Source organism: Podarcis muralis, chromosome 6 (genome assembly GCF_964188315.1).
Source record: "Podarcis muralis chromosome 6, rPodMur119.hap1.1, whole genome shotgun sequence".
In the NCBI taxonomy this organism is placed as follows: domain Eukaryota; kingdom Metazoa; phylum Chordata; class Lepidosauria; order Squamata; family Lacertidae; genus Podarcis; species Podarcis muralis.
Genome location: NC_135660.1, coordinates 97,947,271 through 97,973,606, shown reverse-complemented (window position 1 = coordinate 97,973,606; position 26,336 = coordinate 97,947,271). Strand labels below are relative to the sequence as shown.

Below are 26,336 nucleotides of genomic sequence, written 5' to 3'. Positions count from 1 at the left end.
TAAGATCAACAGGGCTTATTCTGAAGCAGAGGCCTACAGATGACAGCCTTATATAAAAGTTAACTAAGCCGTAAGACCTGTTGACTTTAGTGTGACTTTTTCCCACTTGAAGCTCAGGTTATCCGGAAGGAGATTCCAGAGGGTCAGCTGTGTTTGCCAGAAGGAATGGAGAGCAGTCTGTAGCAGCCCTGGGCTGGACCCAGACTTGAGAAGAGACACACGGACATCAACTGGGTTTAAGTTAGTCATAGCTCTTATTTTATTTCAATGGATCTACTCTAAGCAGTCAGCCTCCTTGGAGGTGCAATGGCCATCTCTCATGGATGATCTAGCTGAGATTCCTGCCTTGAAGTGGGTTGGACTAGTAGTGGGTTCCAATTCCACCATTCTGTGGTTCTATAGGGAAGTCCCCAAGGAAGAGCGGAGTTGATTCCCCTCGCTCGGGGGCGCAGCAATTCCCAGGGCGCGTCCCGGGTTCAGGAAAAGCCTTCCCAAGATTATTGGAGGACGCGGGTGGCAAAGGCGGCGACCCCCCGCAAACAACCACCACCGCCTCCGGGTGAGGAAACCCAGTTCAGGTCCCGAAGCCTACGGAGGCCTACAGAGGAGTAAGCCCCGTGCCCTCGGTGGGCCTTCCTCCCCGGCCTCCATTCCTGCCCCGGGGACCTGGGGCGGGAAGGTCCTCCGTCCAGGCAGGGCGGCCGCGGGGGAGGCTGCGCTCGCCCACCTGAGGAGGAGGAGGAGGAGAGCGGGGCGCTCGCTCGCCCACCTCCCTCCCTCGCTCGCTCCTTCTCTCCCCGCTTTGGGGGCGCGCGGCAGAGGCGACCCTCCCTGCTCACCTGGCGTCTGGGCTCCCCTTCCCGGGCGAGGCGCGCCTTCCTCTGGCGCCGCTCCTTCCGCCTCTGGGCCTGGCCGGCCTCCCGGGCTGCAGGAACCGGCTGGGACGGGCCTCGTCCCTCGGGCGGGAGGAAGCAGCCTCGCCGCCCCCGGCCGGGAAAGGCCCTTCTGGGGAGGAGCCCCACAGGAGCAGCGCCGAAAGAAAGGGGGCTCTTCTTCGCCCCTCAGGGAGGACCCGACTCCTCACGGGGAGCCTCGCCCCAAAACCCGGGCCGTGCCCTGGGGAGACGGCATGGGACTCACGGCCAGGCGCATCTTTTTTTTAAAAAAAATAATTTTTATTCATTTTCCAAACAAGTTTTATACAGTCAACAAATTATTTTACACTCATGCTTCAATTTTTGAGTTCCCTCAGTTTCTCTGTCAATCTTTCGAAAAATTTCTATTTATTGACACATTTCTAAACATGATATTGCCTTTCCCCACTCCTTTTCCTCTTACTCTCTTTTTTGCAGTATTTCTTACTATTTCACAGAGTCTCTTCAAAACCAACAAGCGTTGTCTATATGCATCACATATATTTTTCAGATATTCTGTAAATTTCCCCCAGTCCTCGATAAACTTTTGGTCTTTCTGGTATCGAATCTTCCCAGTCAATTTGTCCAATTCTGCATATTCGGTCAATTTCCTTCTCCATTCTTCCACTGTTGGAATTTCTTCCTGTTTCCATCTTTGGGCCAGAAGTAACCTTGCGGCAGTCACTGCATATTGAAACAGTTTACAGTCTCTCTTATTGATTTCGTTTCCTACCATTCCTAATAGAAAGGCTTCTGGTTTTTTAATGAACGTATATTTCAACATCTTTTTCAATTCATTGTATATCATTTCCCAGAAGTCTTTCACCTTTTTACACTCCCTGACCAGGCGCATCTTTGCAGGATACTTGCTAGAAGCTGCTAGGGGCTCTTCCCCCCTCGGTGCCCTTCATGTCCTGTGTGCTCCTTGGTCCTGGCCAGGCTCCACTGGGGGCAACAAAATTTACAAGTTACTATAATTCTGACTCTCCATATGTTTTTGAGACTACAATTCCCATCATCCCTGACCACTGGTCCTGTTAGCTAGGGATGATGGGAGTTGTAGTCCCAAAACATCTGGAGGGCCGAGTTCCCCTATGCCTGGAATATTGTGTAGGAAATGCTGCCTTGTTTTTAGGTGGGACAGTTTTGGTTCCAGGTTGTTAGGTACTCAGCCCCCGCAGTTCACTGTGATGCCTTTTCTAAAAGGGTCAGTTTCTTTTTCCGGTATCAACAGTTGTTTTTCGGGGGGGGGGGGGAGCTGTTACAGGATACTTTGGAGATGGGTCTGATGAACTAGGATTAAGGGGGCACTACTAAGGACACGGGTGGCGCTGTGGGTTAAACCACAGAACCTAGGGCTTGCCGATCGGAAGGTCGGTTGTTTGAATCCCTGCGACGGGGTGAGCTCCTGTTGTTCGGTCCCTGCTCCTGCCAACCTAGCAGTTCGAAAGCACATCAAAGTGCAAGTACATAAATAGGTACCGCTCCGTTGGGAAGGTAAACGGCGTTTCCGTGCGCAGCTCTGGTTTGCCAGAAGCAGCTTAGTCATGCTGGCCACATGACCCGGAAGCTGTCTGCGGACAAACGGCGGCTCCCTCGGCCCATAGAGCGAGATGAGTGCCGCAACCTCAGAGTCGGTCCCGACTGGACATAATGGTCAGAGGTCCCTTTACCTTTGCCTTATGTATGATTAGCATGTTCTTAATATCAGAATGAAGTTTATCACAGGTGCACCAGCTGACCCCCTAACATGTTTTGCTGAAAGAAAAATGGCCTCTGCACAGCCACATGCATACCAGCTTCCTAACCTATTCGTTCACAGCATCAAAGAACCAGGCTTTGAGCAAAGTTTCAGCCTTGGGGCCTGTAAGAATTGTAGAGTGTAATTTACTTTGTTAGGGGTGGCAAAGAGGGAAAGTACGACTCTCCAGAGAGGGAGTTTTACTCCCAGAGGTGTCTTGAAACAGAATAAATCAAATAAGCTGTGACATTTTTTAGAACTTATTCTGCTGTGTGTGGGTTTTTTTCAGCTGAGAAAAGTCTAGCAAAAGGGTGTATGAAATGCACAGGGGTAAGAATTTGCCTTTTATAATCCACCATTTTGAAAAAATCCCCTAGCTGCGTGCATGATAACAAAACACTTAAACATATGGTGATTCTTATGCTTTGTCACAGCCAGCTCTCCAGGCAGGCAAAGCCGGGGTGCTGAGGCCCATGAAGGAGAATTCAAGCAAATCGTCTCCACCCATGCCCACTAGCACCACCAAGTGATAAAGTGCTTGTTGGACTCTGCCCATGAGTGTACATTGGATAGCAAGGCGCACATGTTTGTCACATTCATGCTTTAGTTTATTTATTTAATACCATTTTATATCTTCATAATATCACAGTGAAGTTTAACGCAACAAATACATTAAGGCAGAAACAAGTGCAGGTTCATGAAGCACTTAAAACTCAGCCATATGTGACCTTCAATGAGTTGACACTTCTCAGCTGAATGTGCCTCAGTGGGATGGATGTCGTGAGGATAAAATGGGGAGGCCACTTAGAGCTCCTTAGAGAGAAGGTGCAATATAAAATATATAAATAAATACATAAATAAAAATGTACTTGTGAAAAGGCTTCTTTTCATTTCTATTGACTGAGTGCTGCCTTTTTGCTTCATAAACAGTAAACAATGTTTATGAAGTTACATTTTACTAGATTTACTCAAGAAGAAAATTCTGCAGTAGCTAAACTTTAAAAAGGAAAAGCAGCCCAATTATGCCCAGAGTGTGATGTCTCTTTCTTTTGTCACAAGCTTATCCCCCCCCCCCCCGACCCTCTTACCTATTGCATACCCTGAGGAGAATTCTGAGTTCCTTTAAAACTTTGCAGCTTCATTTGCTTTAATTCCCTCAGATGAGCACATAGGAGAAGATAAATCTATGTTGTGTTCTCAAAATAGGTTTTATGGGAAAGAATAGGGTAAGCAATAACAAGACAGTAACCCATCAACAATCAATGTAGCCCAAAGCCAACCCCTGCCCGCTGCAAAAAATAAAATAAAAAATCATTGTGCTGACTAAGGCAGGACCTTCAACTTATCTCATGATGTGGCCAGGCCAGCAAGTGACAACAGTTCATTGCTCTTTGGGTCACTGCTGGGCTCATTTCATGGGACTTGTGCATGAAAATACCAATGATGTTTAATTAACTTTGCCTCGTATCTCATTCTTTGCACACAGTTAAGCTACAGAGAGAAACTGGTCTTTCTCCTCTCTGTGATCATATAAAATCTTAAGCACGTCATGTAAATGAGCAAAGGTTCCTGTCCAGCTGGTGGGGGAAATGGCGAGGATCCAAGAAGGCCTGCAAGGAGTGATAAAAGAAACTGATTGCAGCCGTCAAATGCAATGCTGTTCATCTTTCCTGCTGGCCCATCAAACAGTAAGTATCCTTTCTGAAAGAAAAGATAAACACAGAATGCTCATATTTTTCCTTTCCCTAAATAGACTTCTGCACGGGCTCATAGGCAGGCGTACACACACACACACATACCCACACACACACACACACACACACCAGCATCCTGGCACGTGTTGTTGTTTGAAGATCCCCAAATGCAGGGGCTTTTTTTCCTCCTTGAGCAAAGGCAGCTGGTGAACTATAGGAAAAATATTAAAACTTTTCACAGAAAGGGCTTAATCCACAATCTGAAATTCACAGAAGCATTAAGTCATTATTCAAATGAAAAGCTGCATTTGCCCATTAACATATTTTCATCAACCAAAAAGCAAGATGCTGATACGAGGGATGATCTATGCATTCCTATTTATATGGTAATTGACTGGTTAGGGAGTTTTCTCTGTTATTTTCCTAGGATGTGCTACGTGTCAATTAAAACAATGTTTTTAGCTACCGTTCTAATGAAACCAGACATCATTAAGAAACCATTTCTTATGTGTAACCACTGATGGAGAAGTGGGGGACATCTAAAGTCAAGCATTTTGTGCAACCTTCATAACTATCAGCTTTTGACTTAACTATGAAGGAAAATGGCTAATTATTATTTTTGCCCGGTCAATGTTTTCTGCCTGTCAAATTTGCTGTAAATAAGCATAAGAACATTGCCTCCCCTCCTGTGCATTTACATACTGAGAACATTTATTTCATTGAGGAACCCTCCCCCCCCCCAACTCCCAACTCCCGCAAAAACAAACAAGCCCCCCTCATATCCAAGATGTAATAGTTCAGTGGCTTGAGTTCTTTTGCTGTTGTCAATCAGGCTTCATTTCAAGAGGGGAAACATCTTTTGAGAACAGATTTGCAAGTGAAATTCCATCATGCTCAAAGCTTTGCTTCAACTCATCATCATGCAAGAGATGAAACATAGCATCCAACATTAATTAAAATGGGCACATTTTATCAGTGTCATACTACTGAGGAATGTGGCTCAAGCATGACCAGGAGTGATGCGTGGCACAGGGCAAGGGTGCTGCCTCTGAGTGCCCAACCAGGAGTTATTCAGAAAAGAAAGGGGTGGGGCACATATCAGGCACAGATCATCTTCCAGAACTTCTCTGCTCTTGGAAGCCACAGTCTTTTCCTCCTCTTTGCTTCATGTGTGGGTACATGTTTCTCTCCTGTTATGCATGTATTTTTTTCTAAATAAATAGATGCTACAATAAAACACTACATGCTTCTAGAACACTCTTCACCTATGGAAATTAGAATTAAGTTCTTTTAACTTCACTTAAATAAACAAGACAGAATTATATTATAACTTCTTGTAATGTGGATGAGGTTTCCTATAGTTCATGCTGAAATATGTGCTTAATATGTGAGCCCCAAAGCAGACTAGAAACCCCACTCAATTCTATGTCGGTCACCTTGCAACAATAAATGAAGCACTCCATTTCTAGGTGGAAAGGTACTGGTACATGTTTTTAATAAAAACCACCACCATTTAAACTTAAAGTACTGATCAATTACATTTCTTGCTGCATTGCCACATACCCAAAACATTATGGCCTGATTTCCCTATGCATGCATGTCACTTGATATGGGCAAGATGAGGCCATACAAAAGTTCTGTCTGTGATGTAATATCTATGACAGCCCATTCATATGTGCAGATCATCATAAATGCTGCAATCATCCAAATGTGACCAGCTGTGAGCTATAGCCTTGCTATAATGCTACAGCGACCAATCATTTTAAGAGTCACAGCATTTATCTTGCCATGCAATGTAAACAAGTCTAGTCACTTCCAGCACAGACGGTGTTTTGATAGACACAGAAATTTAACCCCAAGAGTTAGGTTAAGGTTTATGCTGTCTTGATATGCATTCTGTCAAATTCCAAGGTGTAGTTGGAAACCAAAATTACTTTAAGTGCTGCTTATTGAGTTTAAACACTGTTCTGTAGACTGTTTTTTTTACTATCCTCATTGCAGCGATGAATGCTGAACAGAAAAACTGACAAACAGATGAAAAGACTAACAGAACCTAGGAGTCAGTGAAAGCAAGCTGGTAATTGATGGTCTGATTGATATACACTTGAGCAGTCCAGGCTGTTAATAGGAACTGCAATCACAACAAATTGGCTTTGTGACCAGCCAAAAATAATCTGCTGGTCTCAGCAAAGCAAGCTCATTGAATTTCCCTCCACATGCCTAGGAACTGGTGCCAAACACAAGTATACATACCAAGAATTGTGGGTGGTTGTTAAAGGAAGTGCAGAGCTGCAAATCTCGCACACTTATGAGTAAATTATGCCTTTCGCTAAGGTTGTCACCTTTTGTTTCTGGCAGGTTTTGTGCCCTAAAGTGCTGCACATCTGACAGAAATTCAGTAGCTGCAGATTTCCCTGCAGGGATATGCAGGGATGGGGAAAGCTTTATTTGTTGAATTTCTGCCTGTTGGAACTGCATACTCCACCCTGCCAGAGAGAGAGGTGGTAGTCCCATTCCATTGCACTAAACAGACAACTACTCATTGTGTAACAAGAGCTACCTGGCTAGAAAAAACAACAACCCCTGTGGGAATAGAATGGACAGCGGTTGACAAAAGGTCTGGATGTATGCTGGAAATCTTCAAGAGGGATATAGGTAGCATTCCATGGTAGACAGGAAATGGACTTGTTTTAGTCTGTGGAAGGTGCCGTAAACCAGTCTTCTCCAACCTGGTGCTCCCAGATGTTTTGGATGACAGCTCCCACCAGCCCCATCTAGCATAGCCACTGATCAGGAATGATGCAAGTTGCAGTCGAAAACATCTGGAAGGCACCAGGTTGCTGTAGATAGGGCAGTAGGAAATGCTTAGCTACACTTTGATGTGCTCAGCAGCTGGATGGCATCCAAAACTTGTGGTTTGCCTAAACCACAAGTACCAATTATCAAATATCCAACTGGGAATGGCTGCTTGATGGCAAACATACCGTTTCCTGAGACTTCCCCAGTGGAAGGAGAAACAAGCATGAATGAAAATGAACAGTAGGTTATGACTGTAGCATTATCTTTGCTGCCAACTCTGCTTTGTGATGCCATTCAGTCGGCTTGTTGATTTAGAGCAGTTTCTTCATTTATCACCAGCAAAGTGCTGTTCACCCTGTTGAGAAGTAACTTGTGCTATTTATGCAAGAATGCAAATGTGGACAGGAACTATTTATCAAGCCAAAATATTAGCTTTGTTTGGGACCATGGGAGTTAGATATTAGCCACACAACTGTAATTGCAAAAACCCACTGAAGAGCCTGTCTTTTTGAAATGATTGATGTTCATCATAAACCATAAACCAGCAGCTTGAGAAAGCTGGACCAAACCAGACACAGTCAGGTAGCAGCAAGAGAGGAGCATTGAGGGAGTGGTAACTGCAGCAACAGGGTTTGCCATCCACTCGGGGCATAGGTGGGGCTGTGACTCCCCATTCTCCATTCCTTCCTGAAAATGGCTCTCACCTAAATCTAGCTGCTGCTGAATACCATAAACCAGGAGCTACAGTTCAACAATATCTGGAGGGACACAGATTAGCCCCCCGCGTCTTGAACTGAAAGTGTGCATTGGGGTAGTGAAGGTGTACTAGGCACTGTTCAAGGCAAGTGGAAGGCTGCTCTGGGTTCACATCCAGGGCCAGGCTGAGATTTGTGGGCCTGCAAAGGGATAGATCTTCACTAGGACCTCTCATTGAGCTGGCAGTTTGAAATACAGTGTCATAAAGAACAACTATGGGCCACCTAGAACCAAGGTTCTTGAAAAAATGTTGGACTAAGTAGACCTTGGTCGGATCGATGAAGGCACTCCTTGTGTTCTTGAACACATACTCAGGATCTCTTAGGACTTTGTAATTGTGTCTTTAGCTCTGAGAAATCCTGATTATTCACTCTTGCTTTGCAAATTCAAAACATACAAGTAGACCACAGAAGAATTCTAGTAAAACCAAAAGCCAAACAAGGAGGCCACCACTAACTTAACACACCAACTGAAATATCTTTTGATGGTACTTTCATTGCACAAACTATTGTGTTCACTGGCAGCTCTTTCAGCTACAGGAGAGAATGAGCTGGCTTTGAATACGAACTTCCCAGGCTGAACCACAGCATAGGAGGGACACTGGCAGTTCAGCTGCAATTACCTTGCCTGCACTATCTTTGTGCTGTAGATAAAATAGCTCAGTCTCCAGGGAGTCTTCAATTTTTATACTTCTCCAGCACTACATTCGCTCTAAGAAAGAAAGCAAAGCACGATATACCCTTCTTTCCCATGAGATCACCTTCTGCCAGCACACTCCTGGATGCTATTTTGCTAATAAAATGCTTAGACAATCGTTCTCTCCCAGACCATTCTTGAGCCAGGCTATTCCTCAGTCATGTTTTGATATACACTCATTTCATCCAAAAGGAAGCTGTACACCAGGGATCCAGCCTGTACAATGAGACCATCACACATAGTTTGCTGACAAAGACAGAAGAGGACACAAAAATCATGTGCAGCTTTACACATCTCATCTCACTTTTTGCATTGCTTCTTCCTGACAGCATTGCTATGCGCAACCAACTTCAAGTGGTTCCACGGTTGCAACTTTCACTTGGGTTTGGTTTCCTTTGGAAAGGGGTCACTGGAGGCTTATGACTTTATTGACAAATAGGCAAGTTGAGCATAAACTTAAACAAACCAAAAGACAGCTTAATCTACTGTTCCACTTCAGATTACAGGTATCCCCAGCCATCTTCTCTCTCCAAAACTGTACTTTTTGCCAGGAGCTCAGCCTACCCTCGAGTAGGACCCTGGCAGAGACACATGCCCGACTGGCATGTTCTCTCCCTCCTGGTCTTTCGTCCGGGAGCTTCAAAAACTTACTTCTGCCTGAACATCACAGCGACCGATGCCAACAGACACCAGCACACTTAGGGATCCGCAGAGTCTTCACAGCTTGTGTGACAGACCTCAGGAACTCAGCATTTTGGCTAATCTACTTTATTTAAATATAATCACACACGGAGCACTGCAACATGGCTCCCTCTCTCTAGCATCAGACAGCAAAGAGAAAGAACAAAGGACAATAGTCCCACTTCACAGAACACAGTAACACAAACATCCTGTCTCTGTCACTTCCCACTTTTTTGGAGTCAAAACATACACCGTCATGTGACAGACAAAAAGCCCATGACTGCAATCACGGAGCAGGAATTCTAACACTTTTGTTCCTGTCACACACCCTTAAGATTGCAGCATACAGTGGTACCTCTGGATATGAACGGGATCCGTTCCAGAACCCTGTTCGCATCCAGAATCGACTGCAACCCGCATCTGCGCGTGCGCGTGACATCATTTTGACCGTCTGCGCATGCGCAAGCGGCAAAACCCTGAAGTAACGCATTCCGTTACTTCTGGGTCGCCGTGGAGCGCAACTTGAAAGCGCTCAACCTGAAGCAACTTCAACCCGAGGTATGACTGTATTTAACTAGGGAACAGGAAAGGTCTGGTTTTGCCATATTCAGAAGATACAGTGAAGATCCGGCTATGAAAGCAATCATCTAATGATTAGCTTCCTTGGAAACACATCATGTAAATATCCCAGGCTGTTATTTGTTAAGTGCCAGAATCTGGCCAGGTTTTGGCCTAAAGTAGCCCACACTGATAGCTCTATTCACATAAATGTGATAGTAAAACCCATTACAATATAATATCACCTATTGAAGCACCCCTTAGTAGAAACGACTGAGGGATTGCTTCAACGTGCCTCATTTAGAATACCTGCTACACTAAATAGGCTGGACCACTCTCCCTTTGTACTCTGGAATAATTTATACAACCAGTAGAATCCAATTTTTTTGGACAGTACTGCTTCAGGAGAGGCTATTAAATGTACCCCCACATCAAAACCTTGTTGGTAGAAAACTTGCTTGCTGGGGAGAAAGTTGTGCTTAATTTCACTCAGTGAGATGCACACACAGCGGGAGCAATGGATGTGGCACTCTCCTTGGAGGCCAGATCTGCTGCTTCCTCGGCAGTTAATGCCGTCTCTACAGCAAGCTCTCTGCAGATCGGAGGCCCTGCTGGTCCCCCAGCCCAGGGAGGAAAAGGCAGGGAATGCCCTCTGGGGTCTCCTGGGCTCTGCACCCATGCAGGAGGATTCAGATCCGGCCCACGATGACCTTTGATTCCTCTCCATGTTCTCAATGTGGAGCTTTATTCCCCCCTTGTTTCCCATCTTCCCTCACCCTTTCTTCCATGGCAGGGGCCGGGAGCATTCTACGCTTCACCTCAGGTGCTAACATGTATTGAGCCATCCCTGATGGGAGAGCTGAGTGTGGTGCAGTCCAGAAAAGAAGCCTGCCTTCTTGATCGGCTGATTCTATAAACTAGTTCTCTGAGTTGCCTTTAGGCAAGACAATTCTACATGACTGAGGGCTTGTCCACACACCCACTTCTCCCATGCTTTCTTGGCCTGCGTCTGAGCGGTTTTGCCTTTGCCTTGCCCCTTTCCCCCAGAAAATTTGCTTTTTGCACTGAACTGGAATGAACGGCAATCAGTAGGAAACCCAGCTGCCGTTTGTGTCAATTCAGTGCTAAACCACGGGTTTTCCTTGGAGAAAGTGGTGGGGAAAACAGAAGTGTTCATGAGTCCTGAGTCTTAGGTTGTGTACACACCATTTACTCTGGCTCCAGTGCGCTCCCACCATGGGCACTTGATCCTTTATAGACATGGTGTGAGCTACAATTCATATCTATTCTGCAGTTTCTTGATAAATAATGCTGTTTGATGTGTTTTTCCTCAAACCGGCTTCCATCCAGTTAGAAAACGCAAGTCGCAGGTAAACTCCATTTGAGACAGCTGTTGCCTATGTGCATGCACAGATGACATCTTCATGACAGTTTGGAGGAGGGGTTGCAAGCGTGGAGGAACCGAGCAGGTGATGTGCCCCTTTCTTTTTCTTTCTTTTTTATGATGTGCCCCTTTCTGGTGTGTACAGCAACATGCAAATGTGACTTCAAACGCAGCACGGAAAAGCGACCTTGCTGTATTTAAAGCAGCTAATGCATACATAGCCTCAGCCATTTCTGTTGCTGCCTGCTGCTTTTGTTTGGAGCTGTGGTGCATTCCAGTGGCCAATATGGTTAGCAGCAATGTTCTGCCTCTTGGAGAGGCTTAAAAGAGTTGTAGTCTCAGTATTTCTGATGAAGGTCTATGGACAAGTCTAAGGAAGGCAGGATTCCAAGATAAGCTGAATGAAGGAGAAATGCAGAAGATCATTAGACATTGATAGAACAGTCAGAGACTAAGGGCAGCCGGTAATTGGAATCAATACATATTAGCATTTTGAAAGCCATAATTTCATAGCACTTCAATTAGCTGAAACTGAAGCAGGAAAGAAAACAGATTAGTTCAATCCACAGAAACATAGTGGCTTGAAGATTGATGGGTAGAAACAGGCAGGTTGTGACGGTGTTGATTCATCTGTCAAAGTAAGCAAAGAGGAATCACATATTCAAAAGAGAACATTTGCCATGGCCTTAAAGGACAGTTTGTCTGTGGCGGGAAGGTACGTTGGATAGACCCAGAATGGCAGTTTTCAGGCCAAAGAAACTGATTAGCAGGAAGATGCAGGACAAACAAAAAAAAAGTACATATTCATGAAATGCATATTTAACTTTCGAAATTTGCATCCACAGCTTGTGTTGTTGACAGTAACCTAGATTACTTGAAAAAGAATTAGTTAGATTAATGGAGTGATAGAACCTCTATGTTTAAGTGCAGTGTACCTCTGAATATCAGGTGATGGAGACAAACAGCATGCCTATTACACTCACTTCTGGGAAGCCCACAAGCAAAGAAGGTGGGGTTCCCAGAAGCAAGTGTGCCTCTGAGTGTGCAAAGTATTTTTTTTAAAGGCCAAAACACTCACCTTTGAACCCCCCCCCTTTTTATGATTTTTATTTTAAAATATATGTTATCCTTTTCTAGTACAAAATATAACTGATTAATACATTAACGTGATTAGCATCAGGATGGAAGAGGCAAAGTCAATTTTTCTTGTGATGGTGCTATGATTTAAGTGATCCCTGTAAGACCATGAAGTCTACCTAGTTGCTCCACTGAGGGAGGGACCATCTTGGTTTTCACATTCATTTGGGGCAGGGTGTGAAAAACCTTCAGCCCTCCAAGTAGAATGGTAGAATTGGAAGGGACCCTGAGGGTCCCCCAGCAATGCTGAATCCCATCATCCTTAGACATTGACTGTGCTTGTACTTGTAGTTCAGCAACTTCTGAAGGGCCAAAGATTCCCCACATCTGGTTTAGGGAAAAGCCTTCTCCCATCTGGGTCTCCCTCCCCATCTCCTTCTCTGACGTGTGTCTCAATTCTGCTCTTCTGCTCCATGTCCTAATTAAACCATACTTCACACACTTAGACAGTTTCTATTATTTGATGCCTCCCATTTGTGCATTTAAATCAACCTCCCCCAACCTTGTGCCCTCCAGATGTTGTTGGACTACAACTCCCATAAGCCTGACTAATTGGCAGGAATGATGGGAGTTGTTGGAGGGATTTGTGTTGCTTTGGATTATTTGCTTCAGTTTCAAGGCATGATTTCCGCTACCTGCTTCCTCAACATTCTTGGACCTCAGCCTTGAGATGGTAACTCATATTTGTTAGGAAGGCACTCTGCTTTGCTGTCATCCTGCCTTACTCTGCACACTGCTAAGCAGTCACACAGCATGTATTGGAAATTTGCTTATTCTCATTACCTAAGAGGTATAAGGACTCTGGATGTACTGTATCAAATGCCTTATTCTGCACTTGACTCTTTGCCATATGTAGACCCCACAGGGGCTGGCCTCTTGTTTAGTTGTTCAGTAGCCCCCTGAGAAGAAAAAGCAGCCTCGGCTGGTAAATTAGTCAATCATCATTTACATTAGTAAAGGTTAGGATCCCCACACCCAGGTCTGCACACTGAACCCCTTTTGCACCCAGCCCATTTGCATGAGATGTACCAGAACCTAGTCTTCCTATTCTCCTTTGTATATGGTGCCTCCCCCTTTCCACTCATCACCAATGCCTGAAATGTGTGTCCTCAGTGAGCTTCCTGAATGCACCTACCTTTTCTCCTCCTTTTTAAAAGAGCATGCAACTTCCATGATAGGTCACCCCTCTCCTCATGAAACAGAGTCTCTTCTCCAGGAGACTATGCCACTCAGTCTTGCAGTCCTCTCCTAGGACAGACTGCTCCATCCTCAGCTTGTTCTCACCTCCTCTGCCCCTTGCCTCCTCCCCATGTTTATTGTTTTATTTTGCTTTAGGTAGGACCCAAAGGCAACACAAAACATTGTGCTCTCCCTTGAAGACATTTTCCTGTGTTTGCACCAAATTGTTTGCCCAAAGGCTTGCTTACCTTCCCAGAGCACTCTGGGCTCCTGTTTTTTGTTTTGAAAAATGCTTCCATTGATGGCACACTAACATGCATGTTTGTGTATAACATGTGGCTGGGGATAAATTTAACACATTCCACCCCAATATACTGATAATTACATCCAGTACCTTTGGGCATTAGCATTTATTCCTGGCTGCTGCAGCTGAAAAGCTCTGGCAGAAAAGTTGCCCTCCCCCAACTCCAACTCCCATTTCAAATACTAAACCTGAGGCAAGAAGGAGCCTCACAAAACACTCATTTGTGATGACACCCGCTTCACCTGCCTTCTGAGAGCATCTTTGAATAGTATATGGACGGACAAAGGGAGCCAAGGAAGGGGGCTGGTTTGTTCCTGGTCTTTCCCAATGCAAATGTTGGCAGCTTCTGTATTCCCAGGACTATTCTGTTCTCCAGGTAAGAGTGGACATGTAATCAGGTTCTGTAATTAAGCTGGTGCCTTCTAGCAGCAAATGTTTCCCACTTACGAAGCACATGTGCTGAGGTGCAGCTTGAACATGGCCTACGAAATCCTAGAGAGACAAGAACGTTAAGTAAACATTGTCTCTTGTTTCTTTGAACCAGACAACACTGCATCTTTTCCTTACAAATGAAAATTGCAGGAAGCTTTATATTTCACTCTGATGAAAATTAGATGGGACTGCAGATAAGACAAACCAAATAGTTGTTTAATGAGAGGGGGTGTGCAGATCTGACCTCTGAGACTTCGCAGGGTCCATCCTCACGCTTTCTCTCGTATAAACCTGGTCTACTTTATTACTCTAGCAGTCAGTGGCTTTCTATGGTGTTGGACAGAGGCTTCTCGCAGCCTTGCTAGTTGAGATCCTATCTAGTTGAGATGTTGGGGCTTTAACCTGGAACAGTCTGCACACAAAGGATACAATCTAGTATCAAGCTATGGCTCTTTTCACTGCATCCCCCTGCTCCTAAGGTCCAGTTTCCTAAGCTATGCACTCCTCTTCAAAATGCTAAGATAGATTCCTATCACACCTCTTTAAAAATCTTGGTGAACTTCTTCCCTATTCACGTTTTTAGGCTGGCCAAGACTCTTCTTCTGCCAGAAACATGAATGTTGTACGAACTGTGTGTTTGCCGTAAGTATTCAGTTCACTTTAAAATTATTCCACAAAGGTCTGTAAAGTTATGCTACATTAATTTGTGTATAGAATTTCCTCTGTGTATCATTTTAAGACATTTCTGGAGTTCAGTTCCTAATGTGGAGGGGGGTTGGGTGAAAGGTGGAAAGTCTGGTGAAGAGAATAAAGTCTGGGTAGTACTTGAAGGTTTATCCCACAGAACTGTGAGGGTGTATTATGTTTTCAGTGTAATTTAAATGGCATTCTTGTTATTGGTTAAATGAAGCCGAGTTAGGTCCTCAGCCATCAGTGTGGAACCTGTGGCCCTTCAGATGATACTGGACTCCAGTTTCCATCAGCATGGCTAATGGTCAGGAATGATGAGAGTTGTGGTTCAGCATCTAGAGGGCTACAGGTTCCCAGCCGCTTACCTAGACAGTAAGTTGTAACTTGGTGCATTCAGTACACACAAATTATGTAAGCACAGGAGTTCTCAATCACTTTGCAAAACACTTCTTTCTAAGGATGTGTGTACACTGGATCAATTATTAAAGGGAGGAAGAGTGCAGGCTGCATGGGATTTACATATATCCAGCATCCAAATTGTGGAATAGCGGAGCAGAAAATGGGGTGAAGGAAAAAAGGAATCTCTCTCTCTCTCTCTCTCTCCTTTCTACTTATGAGCGTGATTCAGAGGAAGAAATGGGAAGAATAGCTTTAGGAGATGAGCTCTATCATGCCTCTCGCTTTGCTCCCACCCTGCTAGTGTGGAAGGGCCAAAGATCCTCAAGATACTTGTTTGGACTTCTTGAGGAACACTGTGAGAAAAGGAAGCACACCCAGCAGAGCTCATGACAACTTCATACAATTGCAGGTATGGCTACCCATCACTCCCACTAATGGGGGACCAAAGAGAGTTTTCCTGAAGCCCAATTTCCCAACACACAGTACATACAAATCAGGAATGGGATGGGTTTCTATATATAGATTGGTAGTGAGGACTTAACTTAGCTTCCGTTAGCACAAGTGAAATGCAGTTTCTGGCAGTGCTTCATGAGACGCATCTGGCTATTATTTCAAGAATTACGCTTAAAAAAATTATTGGTTTTGTAAGAAAAAACACACAGGAAGCGGTCTCTCAACAGTGCTATTCATACAGCACGCTATTTATTTAAATTTTGTTTAGAACTTTCACTCACTGATTGGTAAAGGGAGTGCTGATGTAGTGAGAAAAACAACCAAAATGGTCATGATAAATCATAAGATTTTACTATTACCTGGCACATTCTTTTTAAAATTAAAACAGACTTTGCTGACTTCTGAATCCTAAATAAATGTTATTCTTCAAAGAAGCTAGCTTTTGCTTTTATGGAAGTGTTTGTAAGTAACCCCAAAAGTACGTGTGGCAGGCGGTGGCGGTGGCTGTTGCCATCCAAAAGGATTTAATAGCAGGTGTGGGAAATGTGTACGTAACAACAGTGTTTGATGAAGGAGACAAAGACAGCAAGAAGTCTAAGGGCATAGCCACATGGTGCATTCTCAGGTTTGTGTTGCAGGCCGGTTCACACATGCATGCTCAGGATGACCGCAACATTAGATGACTTCAGAACTATGAACGGGCCTTCACAAATCAAGGACCACAGATACCTCCTCACTTTACTTCAGATTTAATGGCCCCAATCCAATTAAAACGAACAAGGCTTAAGTTAATTGTCACTAATTTGGCACAGGTTTCCAAAGGGTTGTCAGCTAGGCACTATGAGGTGTGAGTAATCCAGCAATAAGCCAAGTGGTGCACATGAACCCACAAACCGGCCCCTGGTTTGCTTTTCCAGGGCATCAGATTCACGGTGTTTGGTCCACACTGCTTTGCTGCTTGTTTGCGCCACAGACGGGGCAGCCACTGAGGATGTGTCTTCTCCCCTTTGCAATGCTGGCATGGAATTCTCCCACACCTCAGATACCCTGTTTCTTCTGAAACTTCTTCCTACAGCTTTATGTGAAAGCATAAAATTGGAAAACGTGGAGATTCTCATGCACTCAAATCCTCCAGCCCAATTCATATGCTTCCCGTTTGTTGCAAGGACCACTTCCATCTACTTAGACCCCAAACCACATTGATAACCTCCATCAATAGGAATCACATAGGCTAGAGGAATGACATAATTACTTTCCAAACCAGTAATCGCACCTGCAATCTTTTACTTTTTACTGATGCTATTGCTGCACTGTGGAACACAACCATGCGGAAGGAGCTTTGATGGCAGGGAGGCAATGTACACACGCCAGGCCTAAGTGGTGGAAGAATGGGAAGGGGGCAGGATTCCTTTAAGGAAAGTGTGCCACAAGTCCAGTCCAGAGAATGAGAGAATACTAGTTTTGTGTGCACTATAGCACATGGGCACAGCTACCCAGCCCACTATTCCACCAGGTCCTTCACTGTAGGTTTTCCTCTGGTGTCTTGATCCAGGGCAGCAGCAGTATAACAGGGCAGAGGCAGACTGGAGACCCCAGGTTCGTGCTCCCTTGCTTGCCCCCCATGTAGCACCTTTGCCCCAGGCTGGCCTCTGACGGAATGGTGTTGCTTTCACGGGTTTGACCGGCAGCTGGTGCAACCTGCCCAAGCTCCACTGAAGTCTGCGGAATAGACAGAGACACTTTCCCACAACTGAGGTTCAGTGGTATTACCATTATCTAAACCACGATGATCCATCTCCCCCCCCCCCAACGTGTCCCTCCTATGTCATTCTGGTCTGAGGGGCATTCTCTTTATCTGAATTTCTAGCTGCTCAAGAATTTCATATGACCCCCTCGCACCCTTCACTTATCCTGTGTTCCTAAGCACAAACTAGGATTCTTATCAAGAGTGCTTCAGACAAGGCTCTGCCTGCTCACATCCACATTGTACCCCGATGAACTTGAGCAGCTCTGGCTGAAATCAATGAAAATCCCATCAGAATCTGACTCAATAGACTCCAAAATTTGGTCCACTATATTTTCAGGGCTGGCTGTAGGGGCTATGGCAATCAAGTCTGAGTCCCTGGCCAGCTCAAATGCTCTCTTTTGGTCATCTCTTGCGTAAAAGAATCCCTTCTGTTGCTCAGGTGCATTGAGGTTGCTGGGGCACTGCGCTGAACTGGCAGAAAGCCTCTCTGACTCTCCTGACTGCGAATTCTTCATGGTGATCATGGAGGTCTTGGAACCATTGTCTGTGATGGTTGTGAGGTTGGAGTAGCCCTGCATCTCCGTGCAGGAAGTCATTTCGGAAACAGAGTGCCTTCGGATGCCAGTGCCATTGGGGGCCACGCCCTCCGTTTCGTACTCAGCTACTGGAGTCAGCAAAGGATTGTTGTAACTTTTGGATCTCACCACCGGGTTCTTGGTCAGGATGTCCCCCGATTTGGATCGCCGGAAGAAACGTTTTTCTGTTAACAAACATGAAGACCAGTTAAAACCTGTACACAACCCTACACTTTTCTTGTGAGCATCGTTACCATCACTGCTACTACCACCATGAGAGGCCTGTGGTCAAGTATTTGGACAGTTGCTTCAAATCAATATGTAAACATCAGTCTTAGCCTCACCTCTGTCATGTGCACCTCTTCTCCCACCCCACCCCCCCCAATTCCCCCCTACATATTTGGACTCTTCCCCTTTTCTTCCTCACTCTTCAAACCCATTCTTTCCTAAACTTGCCTGACCAGGTTCAGACACTTGGCTGTACGTGCTTGATGAGTTGCCATTTCAGGTCTCTGCCTCCTTCTCTTCTTGGCCTCAGCATCTTCTGCTTCCCTCTCTAGGGCATGTGCAGCAGCAGCAACAACAACAACAAAAACCTTTCTGCCACCTCCCTCCTGCCATTATGGCAGATCAGCCTGGAGACTCTCAGCCTGGAGACGGCCACAGCATCTCACAGTGCCTTACAGTATAGATTATTTGGACACAGAGATCCCAAATTGGATTGGGGGGAGGACGGGACTGCATGTTGAGATTCCTGCATTGAGTGGGTTGGATTATTTGACCCCAGGGGTTCCTTCCAACTCTACAATTCCATGACTCTAGGCCTTCTCAGACTAAGGTCAAGTGATCTCTTAATCAGTTTCAGAGAAGTTTCTAACTTCTATTATCAATTTCCTCTTTGGAGAAAAAAAAGTATATTCAGTCCTGTTCTTCCTTGAAGAGTTTAGGTGAGTGAGATGACAGTGGTCACAACTTTCAGGCAGCTGAGGCTGTTCAGCTGAGTGCTGTTTCATCAAAATAGCCACAAGGAGGCAGTAGCTTAAAGCTGTCACATGCAAAGGAGCAAATACCAGCTCCTTCTCTTGCAGGTGAAATTATTTTCAAAAAGGGTATTTTTTCCATAACCAGAATCTGCCTTTAAATAGAAGAGCTGACATGGGAGCTCTTTTCTTTTTAAGCGTCTTTTACTTCCTTCTGCATCCTGTCTAGCTAGGATGTTTGTAGGATTATTTCTGTAAATTACTTTGGAATCTGTCTTAACAAATGATGGCAAATAAGAAAAAAGCCGATGATGTTGCAGATTCACCTTTCTGACTCTTTTTCTATGTATCCCTAATATTTACCTGACAATCAGTGGCAGAAAAGGGGAAAAGGAAATGCAGCAGCGCTACTGATTTGCCATGTCAGAGGTCACAGCCCCCAACTGGGGGGTAAAATTATTATGGAAACTTTGTCCAAGAGACAGCTTCCCAAACTTGTCCCAGTCTGAGAGCAGGGGAAAAATTCATTTCCTCTCAGGCTTCTCCCTGGTAGTCAAGCGCATAGACAGAACAGTCCATTGCTCTTTCTTCATAGGCTGGAAGCACTCTGCATGTCTGAACCACGGAGGCACCGCAGTGCCATTCTCACATCCTTGTACCAGTGTCAGAAAATATCTGAGGCTCTTTTCCAGCACTCTTTTCCAACTGAATGTTAGCCCTAGTTTGGCCTGAAGTTCTCTAGCCTAACCTACTCTACCAACGTGAAGTTGGGAAACCTCTGGCTTGGTCCTGGGCCAAGTTCAAGGAGTGAGATTTTACGATGCATATTTTGCTTACCTCAGACAACCTCTGCCGTCTTCCAGCAAAGAAGTTGCATTGGCACAAAGGTCCTGCCCCTAGTTTATCAGCCAAGCAAAATCTCTTAGGTAAGCTGGTTATGGAGGACATTTTACACAGATGCCTAACTTTGGTATAGTTGTGCAGTCCCAGCCAGAAAATGATACCATGTTTTGTGGACAAAAAAAGCACTTCAACAGACATATTGTGTTTTAGAAGACAGTGTGAACGTTACCTAAAATGCAGGATGAGTGTGGGATAGGCCCATCGCTGGAATACAAGCCATAGGTGCCCAAGTAAGGAGAAACAACCTTCTGCAACAGGTTTTCCAGTTTCAAATAGTCTTCGGTCACCCCTTTTGATTCATGAACACCCTGAGAAACACATGGGGGGAGGAAACACAAACGTCAACATTTCAGACTTAAGCTATCAATCATTGCAAAGCGAGGCTGGTGTACTTAATTGCTGTCAGGGACATGCATTGTTTAATTACAGCTTGTGTGTCACATTCTGCAGGATTTGAATGAGAAACCTTGTGGATTCTGTTCTGGTTCCTTGTGATCCTCAGATGAAGGGCGGGATAGAAATTGAATGAATGAATGAATGAATGAATGAATGCTGGTGCAGGAAATGAATGGAAGGAGGAATTGCAAACAGTTCCAGCCTGGTCTGTGGACAGCAGTGAGTCAATCCCTTGTTTCTGCTTGATCTAAATCTGCACTCCCTAGTCTTGACATGATAGCTCAGACAGTAGAGCATGAGACTTTTAATCTCAGCAATGTGGGTTTGAGCCTCATGTTGGGCAAAAAGATTCCTGCATTGCAGGGGGTTGGACTAGATGACCTTCGTGGTCCCTTCCTACTCTACAACCCTGTGATCCCATGACATTCGTAGCCAAGATAATGCAGTGGCACTGGAGTCCTGGACAAGGGCATGAGAGACCCAAGGGCATCTGAATCCCCACTAAGCCACAATGCTCATGGGGTGATTTTGGAGCAGTCCTATCTCTCAGCCTACTTTACCTCCTACGGCTGTGCAAGGGTGAAAAGGGGGAGGGGGAGTACCATGTCTGCCACCCAGAGCTCCTTGGAAGGAACACATGTTCACAAACTCACTCACACAAGAGGCCCCCATCTTGTAGATAAGCCCATGTTCCAGCCCAATAGTCTCATTGTGTAGGAGACAACCCTATATTCCAGACACTTCCCACATTTTGTGCAGAATGCAATGCCCCATCCTGGTTCTCAGGATGTTGCACTATTGCCATGGACCACTAGGTGTCAGTGCAACACAAGGGTTTGGGTTTGTGCTAATTCAGATAAAGTTATAACCTAGAAATCCCCCCTCCCAGTTATTAGCTAGAGCAAAGTTATTTTACTTTTGGCAACCATAATAAGGATGTCAATTTTACATTTTCAGGGATGCCCTGAAACACTTCCAGTAAACTAAACAATTATTTTGTCTTATTCCTTTTTGTGAAGATCAGTAGTAAAGTAAGATAATCATAGAATTCCAGAGTTGGAAGGGACCCTGAGGACCACCGAATCCAACCCCCTGCAATGCAGGGATATGCAGCTGTCTCATACGGGGATCGAACCTGTAGCCTTGGGGTTATCAGCAGCACACTCTAACCAGCTGAGCTATCCTGTGCCTTTAACAGCAGCCTGACACGCAGAAATGAAGCTGGCAAACCTTTTCCCAGTCCAGAGACAAAAGGACGGGAAAAGGTTTCAAAAAAGAGTCACAGCCTTTCTTGTCTCGGCACAATGTACTGCCACAACCACCTGCACAATTCCTTTCTGGCCAACTATTGCCACAGATCTTCCAGAATTTCCTGGGAATGGATTGCTCCTCTAAAATTTTAAATGTGGAAAATTTGTGGCCGTTTGTATATACATACATAAGCACCCCTTGCAAGTTGTTTAACGGTGCCAGTGCATGTTTTCCCATGATGACTATTTCAGGTCCAATTGCCGCACGGGAGTACGCAGACTCTAAATGAATAATGTGGACTTTTAAATCCAGAAACTGAGGGATTACCTCAGGTCTGTAAATAGCCACTTGCCTGGTTGTTTGTAATAAGGAAGAATCACTGAAGTTGCCTGCAGAGATTGCTTTCAAAGTGAGAGTTGGTTCCACCTTACTTAGGGAAATCTAAGCAAACGTTTTCCCTCTTTAATGTTTTATTGATTCTTTCACACAATGTGGCAACAGACTTGCAGGTGATAAGGAGCTGTAACAAGTGTTTTAAATGTGCAATGAAAACACTCACAAACTGTTTACAGCTATTCAGAATGATAGCTCTGTTAAAAACACCACACATGCATCATTGCTGTGGCATACAGGAATGATAAAAAATAGCTGTAATCTGCTATATATAGTCTTACTCCTCCCCCCTGCCCCAAACTGATGTTTCGTCAGAATTAGAACTTGTGGGTCTCATAGTTTAACTGGAAGCCCCTAGACTTTAGCTAGGTCAGGTCAGGGGGCCCAGCAGGAAGGAGTTAAATTACTCTACCCAAATGCAAAGTGCTGCCTCCCCAAGTCCCTTGCTAGACACAGTTCTATGATCTGACCTGATCTCAGGTAGGATGCTTGGAAGTTTTGCAGAAGGCAGGGCTCACCTGCTTATTCTCTGCCATTTGCTTTATTTAGTAGGGAAAGTCAACAGCTTTCTGGTGCGGAAGATCTCAAAGACATACTAATACCAGACATACCAAATCAGTCCAAGACAGCTTTTTCTAACCAGCATTAGCTCTTTATTTATTCAAGATCATTTTTATTCTTCCTTAACATGTGCATGTACACAGAAGGCATTGTATCTAAAAGTATAAAAGCCTAAAAGACTATGCCAGATTTAAAAACCACGGAGTCAAAAACTTATCGTGGCTAAAGGAAAGCTCACCTAAAGCAAAATGGCCCAGGCTGAGGTTTTTGCCAGTCTTGTGATACGAGACCTTAAACTGGGATGCCAGGGGCTGAGATCTTCTGCATTCACACCACGTGCTCTGCCCCTGGTGTTTTCCCTAAAACTTGCCTTATACTGCGTCAGACCACTGGGCCAGCAACTCAGGATGATGCACTTTACACCTTGTTAATTTAGAGATGGCAGTGACCCTGCCCCCCAGGCCTGACCCCCTGCAATGCTGAGTCTCAGCTATAGCATCCATGGCAGATAGGGCACAATGTCACAGGAAGTTCTCCTCTGCAAGTTCCACTGAAATGTAGCTGCACAAAAGAAACAGCTCCAAAAGCTTAAAGTCACTGTTTTGGGGGGGGAGGTTTCCCCAGAAAAGCTCTACAATTTGCCAACCCTAAGAATTAACAAAGCTATGCTAGAACCTTTAGAAAGCACGTTTAAAGAAAAAATCACCAACGTACATATTTCTGCACACCTAGGGAGTCCCCCAAGTATGGGCGCGCCCTTATTTTTGGGTGGCCCTGTTTCACTTCCAAACTGAGATGTGCTTAGCTACCTGAGTTTAATGTGTGTATATCTCCAAGCAGGAAGTGGAGGGATTGGCAAGAATCTACTTTAAACGGCTAAGTTTGGCTTCCTTAAGTTGCTTTGAAGAGATATCCTATGCAGTGCTTTGAAGAAGTATAAATGCTGGCTTGACTGCTGTCGAGCGGTTATGAGGATAACACCCTCCCACCCTTTCACACCTATGTTCCCGGACTAAAACATTCATGAGTTTTTCATTTTGATGGATTTCAGCTTTCAAAGGCATTTCCACAGCCTTATCCTCTGTGAATAACTAAATCAGTTTGACTGGTTTTTTTCTTGCTTTTGAAGTATGACTAAAGAAGCGGATAGGAAATCTCTGTAAGGTTGTAAAGAGCAACTTTTTCTGGTATCTTAATAATTAGGCTACTGCCTTTTAAGCTAACACCATCAATTATTTTTATTAAGAATACAGTGATGTTTGCTAAGGGCAAATTCTTGTCTGTCACATAGAAGCCTGCGTGCTTTTAAAATATGCAATGCATGCTACTATTCACAGAAGTGTACATTTAAAGGCACAATTTCCTTGCAGCTGATACTCCACGGTGCGTTCAACCCATGCGACTTCCACAATCACGTGGGAAGTGCATGTTTAAAATTACATTACTGTCCCTTTAAACACTCACGCAAGGGACCACACATGAAAATAAATGCTTAACATTGAGGCACCAATAGCAGATTTTTTAAAAAAAGATGCATAGGGTACCGTGGGACCACAGTGCACCCAGGAGTCCTAACCTTTCCTCCTGATGTCATGATCCTGATGAAAACTGCCACCTACACCCTATTATTGGTGTCAGTGGGATTTCCCCCTGCCCAAGGCTAACAGCAGCAAGGAAAGGGCTGGGATCAGAACTTGTAAGAGTTAAACTTCCCCTGCCCGTGCACTGGTGGTTCCAGGGAAAACCGCTCGTCCTCACGACTATTATTTGATTTTATATCAAACATCCTTGATGAACTTCCAAGTGACACATTTAGCATCATGTCTTGTTTGATCCTCAGAAGAGACAACTAGGGAAGTCTTTGGCCCTTGCTTATAAGTATTTCATAACAGCAGGCAAATGTACAAAACCATCTGAGTCCTACCCATGCACCTTTGACTGAAAGTAGGCCCTACTTACATTTGTCTGGGGGAAAAGGCAGATAGATGTATTACGTGCAACAGAGGGAACTCTATGCCTGCCTTTCCACATCCGCACACACAGACTGGAATTGCCTTCAAAGGAGCAAGCGCCACTGAATGCCAGTCCCTGGCAAAGGCTTCCAAGTAAATATGCATAGGTTTGGGCTAGTAAATTTATATGACAAAAGGTTATTATAGGATGACCTCTCCATTAAGAAGTTTCTTGCAAAAAGCACACCTTGACGTGTGCTTTATATATTGTAATTTTATGTTGTGAACTGCCCTAAGATCTACGGATGAAGGGTGGTGTTCAAATTTAATTAATAAATAAATACATTTCCAGTTCATGGCTTCATGGGGTAGCCTCTGAAGGGGAAAACAATGCCTTGAGGTGTCATTAGCTTGGTATGAGAGACTACAAACTCAGCCCTTCCTCCTAGGAATGAGCTCAGGATCGGGGTGAGATTTCCTTACTGTACAACTAGCACTTTCCATCCTCTTGAACTTTCAGTGCTGTCAGGGGACTTCTGTGGCTGGCTATGGAGCTGGAAATTGCCCTTGGAAGTGGAATCCGTTCCAGCTTGACCTCGTCCTCTCCTGAGCTGTTCCTGGTCCACTTCCAGGCATTCACAATGCGGGATTCTTGCATTCTTTTACACTGCGAACAGAGCTTCCAGTGTTCTCCAAGCATGTTATCTGTAATCAGGGTTTACTCTGATGCCACCGGTGACAGGCATCTTCACTGGCCTAATGGGAAAGAACTCTAGCTTCGTGCTCTGCCTTCATTCATGCCCAGTTGCACAAACATGAATTAATGCAAGGCTCAGTTAGCAGAGGAGAGCATTCAAAATTAGGAACTCCCATGTGCAGACTGAACTAGTACAGAACATCCTACCACTTCAGGAGTGAATCCCACCTCCTCCTGTTGCAGGTGGCCTCACCCAAAAAGGATGATGTTGATATAGTATGGAACAGGAAACTTTGACTGCAATTGAACTGTGAAACTAAAAAATGTAACTTTTATTGACTCCTCCATTAGGATTTACAGAAGAGTCACCACCATTGTTTTCTCCATACACAACACTGAACACAATTGTGGTAGCTGCTGACATGACATTTATCCCTGGTAATCTTATAAAGCAGAGGCGAATACATACAAAGGGCCCCAAAACACTTTTGATATGGTCTCCTCTCTATTACAGGCCACACACAGCTGTTCTAAAAGTACAAGCCTACAACAATGACAGAGCCCAGTGTTGGTTGCAATAAAGTTCTCCTCCTGCCACCAGGCAAGATAAGAGCAGATCAGGAGCAGCTCGCTTGCCATGCCTGCCTCCTGTGTGGGATGCCACCATATAGTAAATGGCCTCCTATGTCCACATTTTGTTGTTCATGTAAAGGCAGGTAAAGCAGAGGAACAAAAGGAAGCCATTTGGCTTCCTTTAATCTAGGGGCCAGGTATGTTCAGTTTCTGTATTCTCCACAAAGTGGTTTATAAGACAAATGTATTTTCTGTGATAAACCAACTATCACTAACCAAATTTTTCTGTTTGCAAACCATCCCTTCTCTGATTACTTAATAGTAATTCTTACATCATGGGCCACCACATACATGGGTTCTGGCTGTGCTGTGTGGTGCAGGTGGTAATAATGGCATCTTGCCCCAAGAATCAACATACACAATGCCCTTCTCAATGAATGGCTTCTTGCTACACGGAGAGTCACCAAACGGAGTAAACAAAAGCATCTTCT

At 44.7% G+C, this 26,336-nt stretch overlaps 1 protein-coding gene and 1 long non-coding RNA gene across 8 annotated transcripts in view; one reads left to right on the top strand and one right to left on the bottom strand.

The window, feature by feature from the left end:
* The window catches only part of LOC114596873 (proline-rich protein 5), a 119,097-nt gene that overhangs the window by 40,381 nt on the left and 52,380 nt on the right, over positions 1–26,336 (bottom strand). For 4 of the 7 annotated variants that reach the window (XM_028728696.2, XM_028728700.2, XM_028728698.2 and 1 more), the window contains exons 9-10: positions 20,192–20,330; positions 16,036–18,324 (exon numbers count right to left, since the gene is read on the bottom strand). In XM_028728696.2, the coding sequence (XP_028584529.1) occupies positions 17,771–18,324; positions 20,192–20,330 (693 nt within the window). In that variant the 3' untranslated portion in view covers positions 16,036–17,770. Of the gene's footprint in view, positions 1–839; positions 1,055–16,035; positions 18,325–20,191; positions 20,331–26,336 lie in introns of those variants that run through there. The other 3 variants (XM_077930774.1, XM_077930773.1, XM_077930777.1) reach the window with 2 other exon arrangements.
* Positions 131–26,285, top strand: LOC114596874 (uncharacterized). Its single transcript, XR_003706638.2, has 7 exons — positions 131–240; positions 4,142–4,343; positions 6,351–6,426; positions 11,190–11,308; positions 14,859–14,917; positions 15,666–15,773; positions 26,168–26,285. It is a non-coding gene; the product is annotated as an uncharacterized LOC114596874 (long non-coding RNA).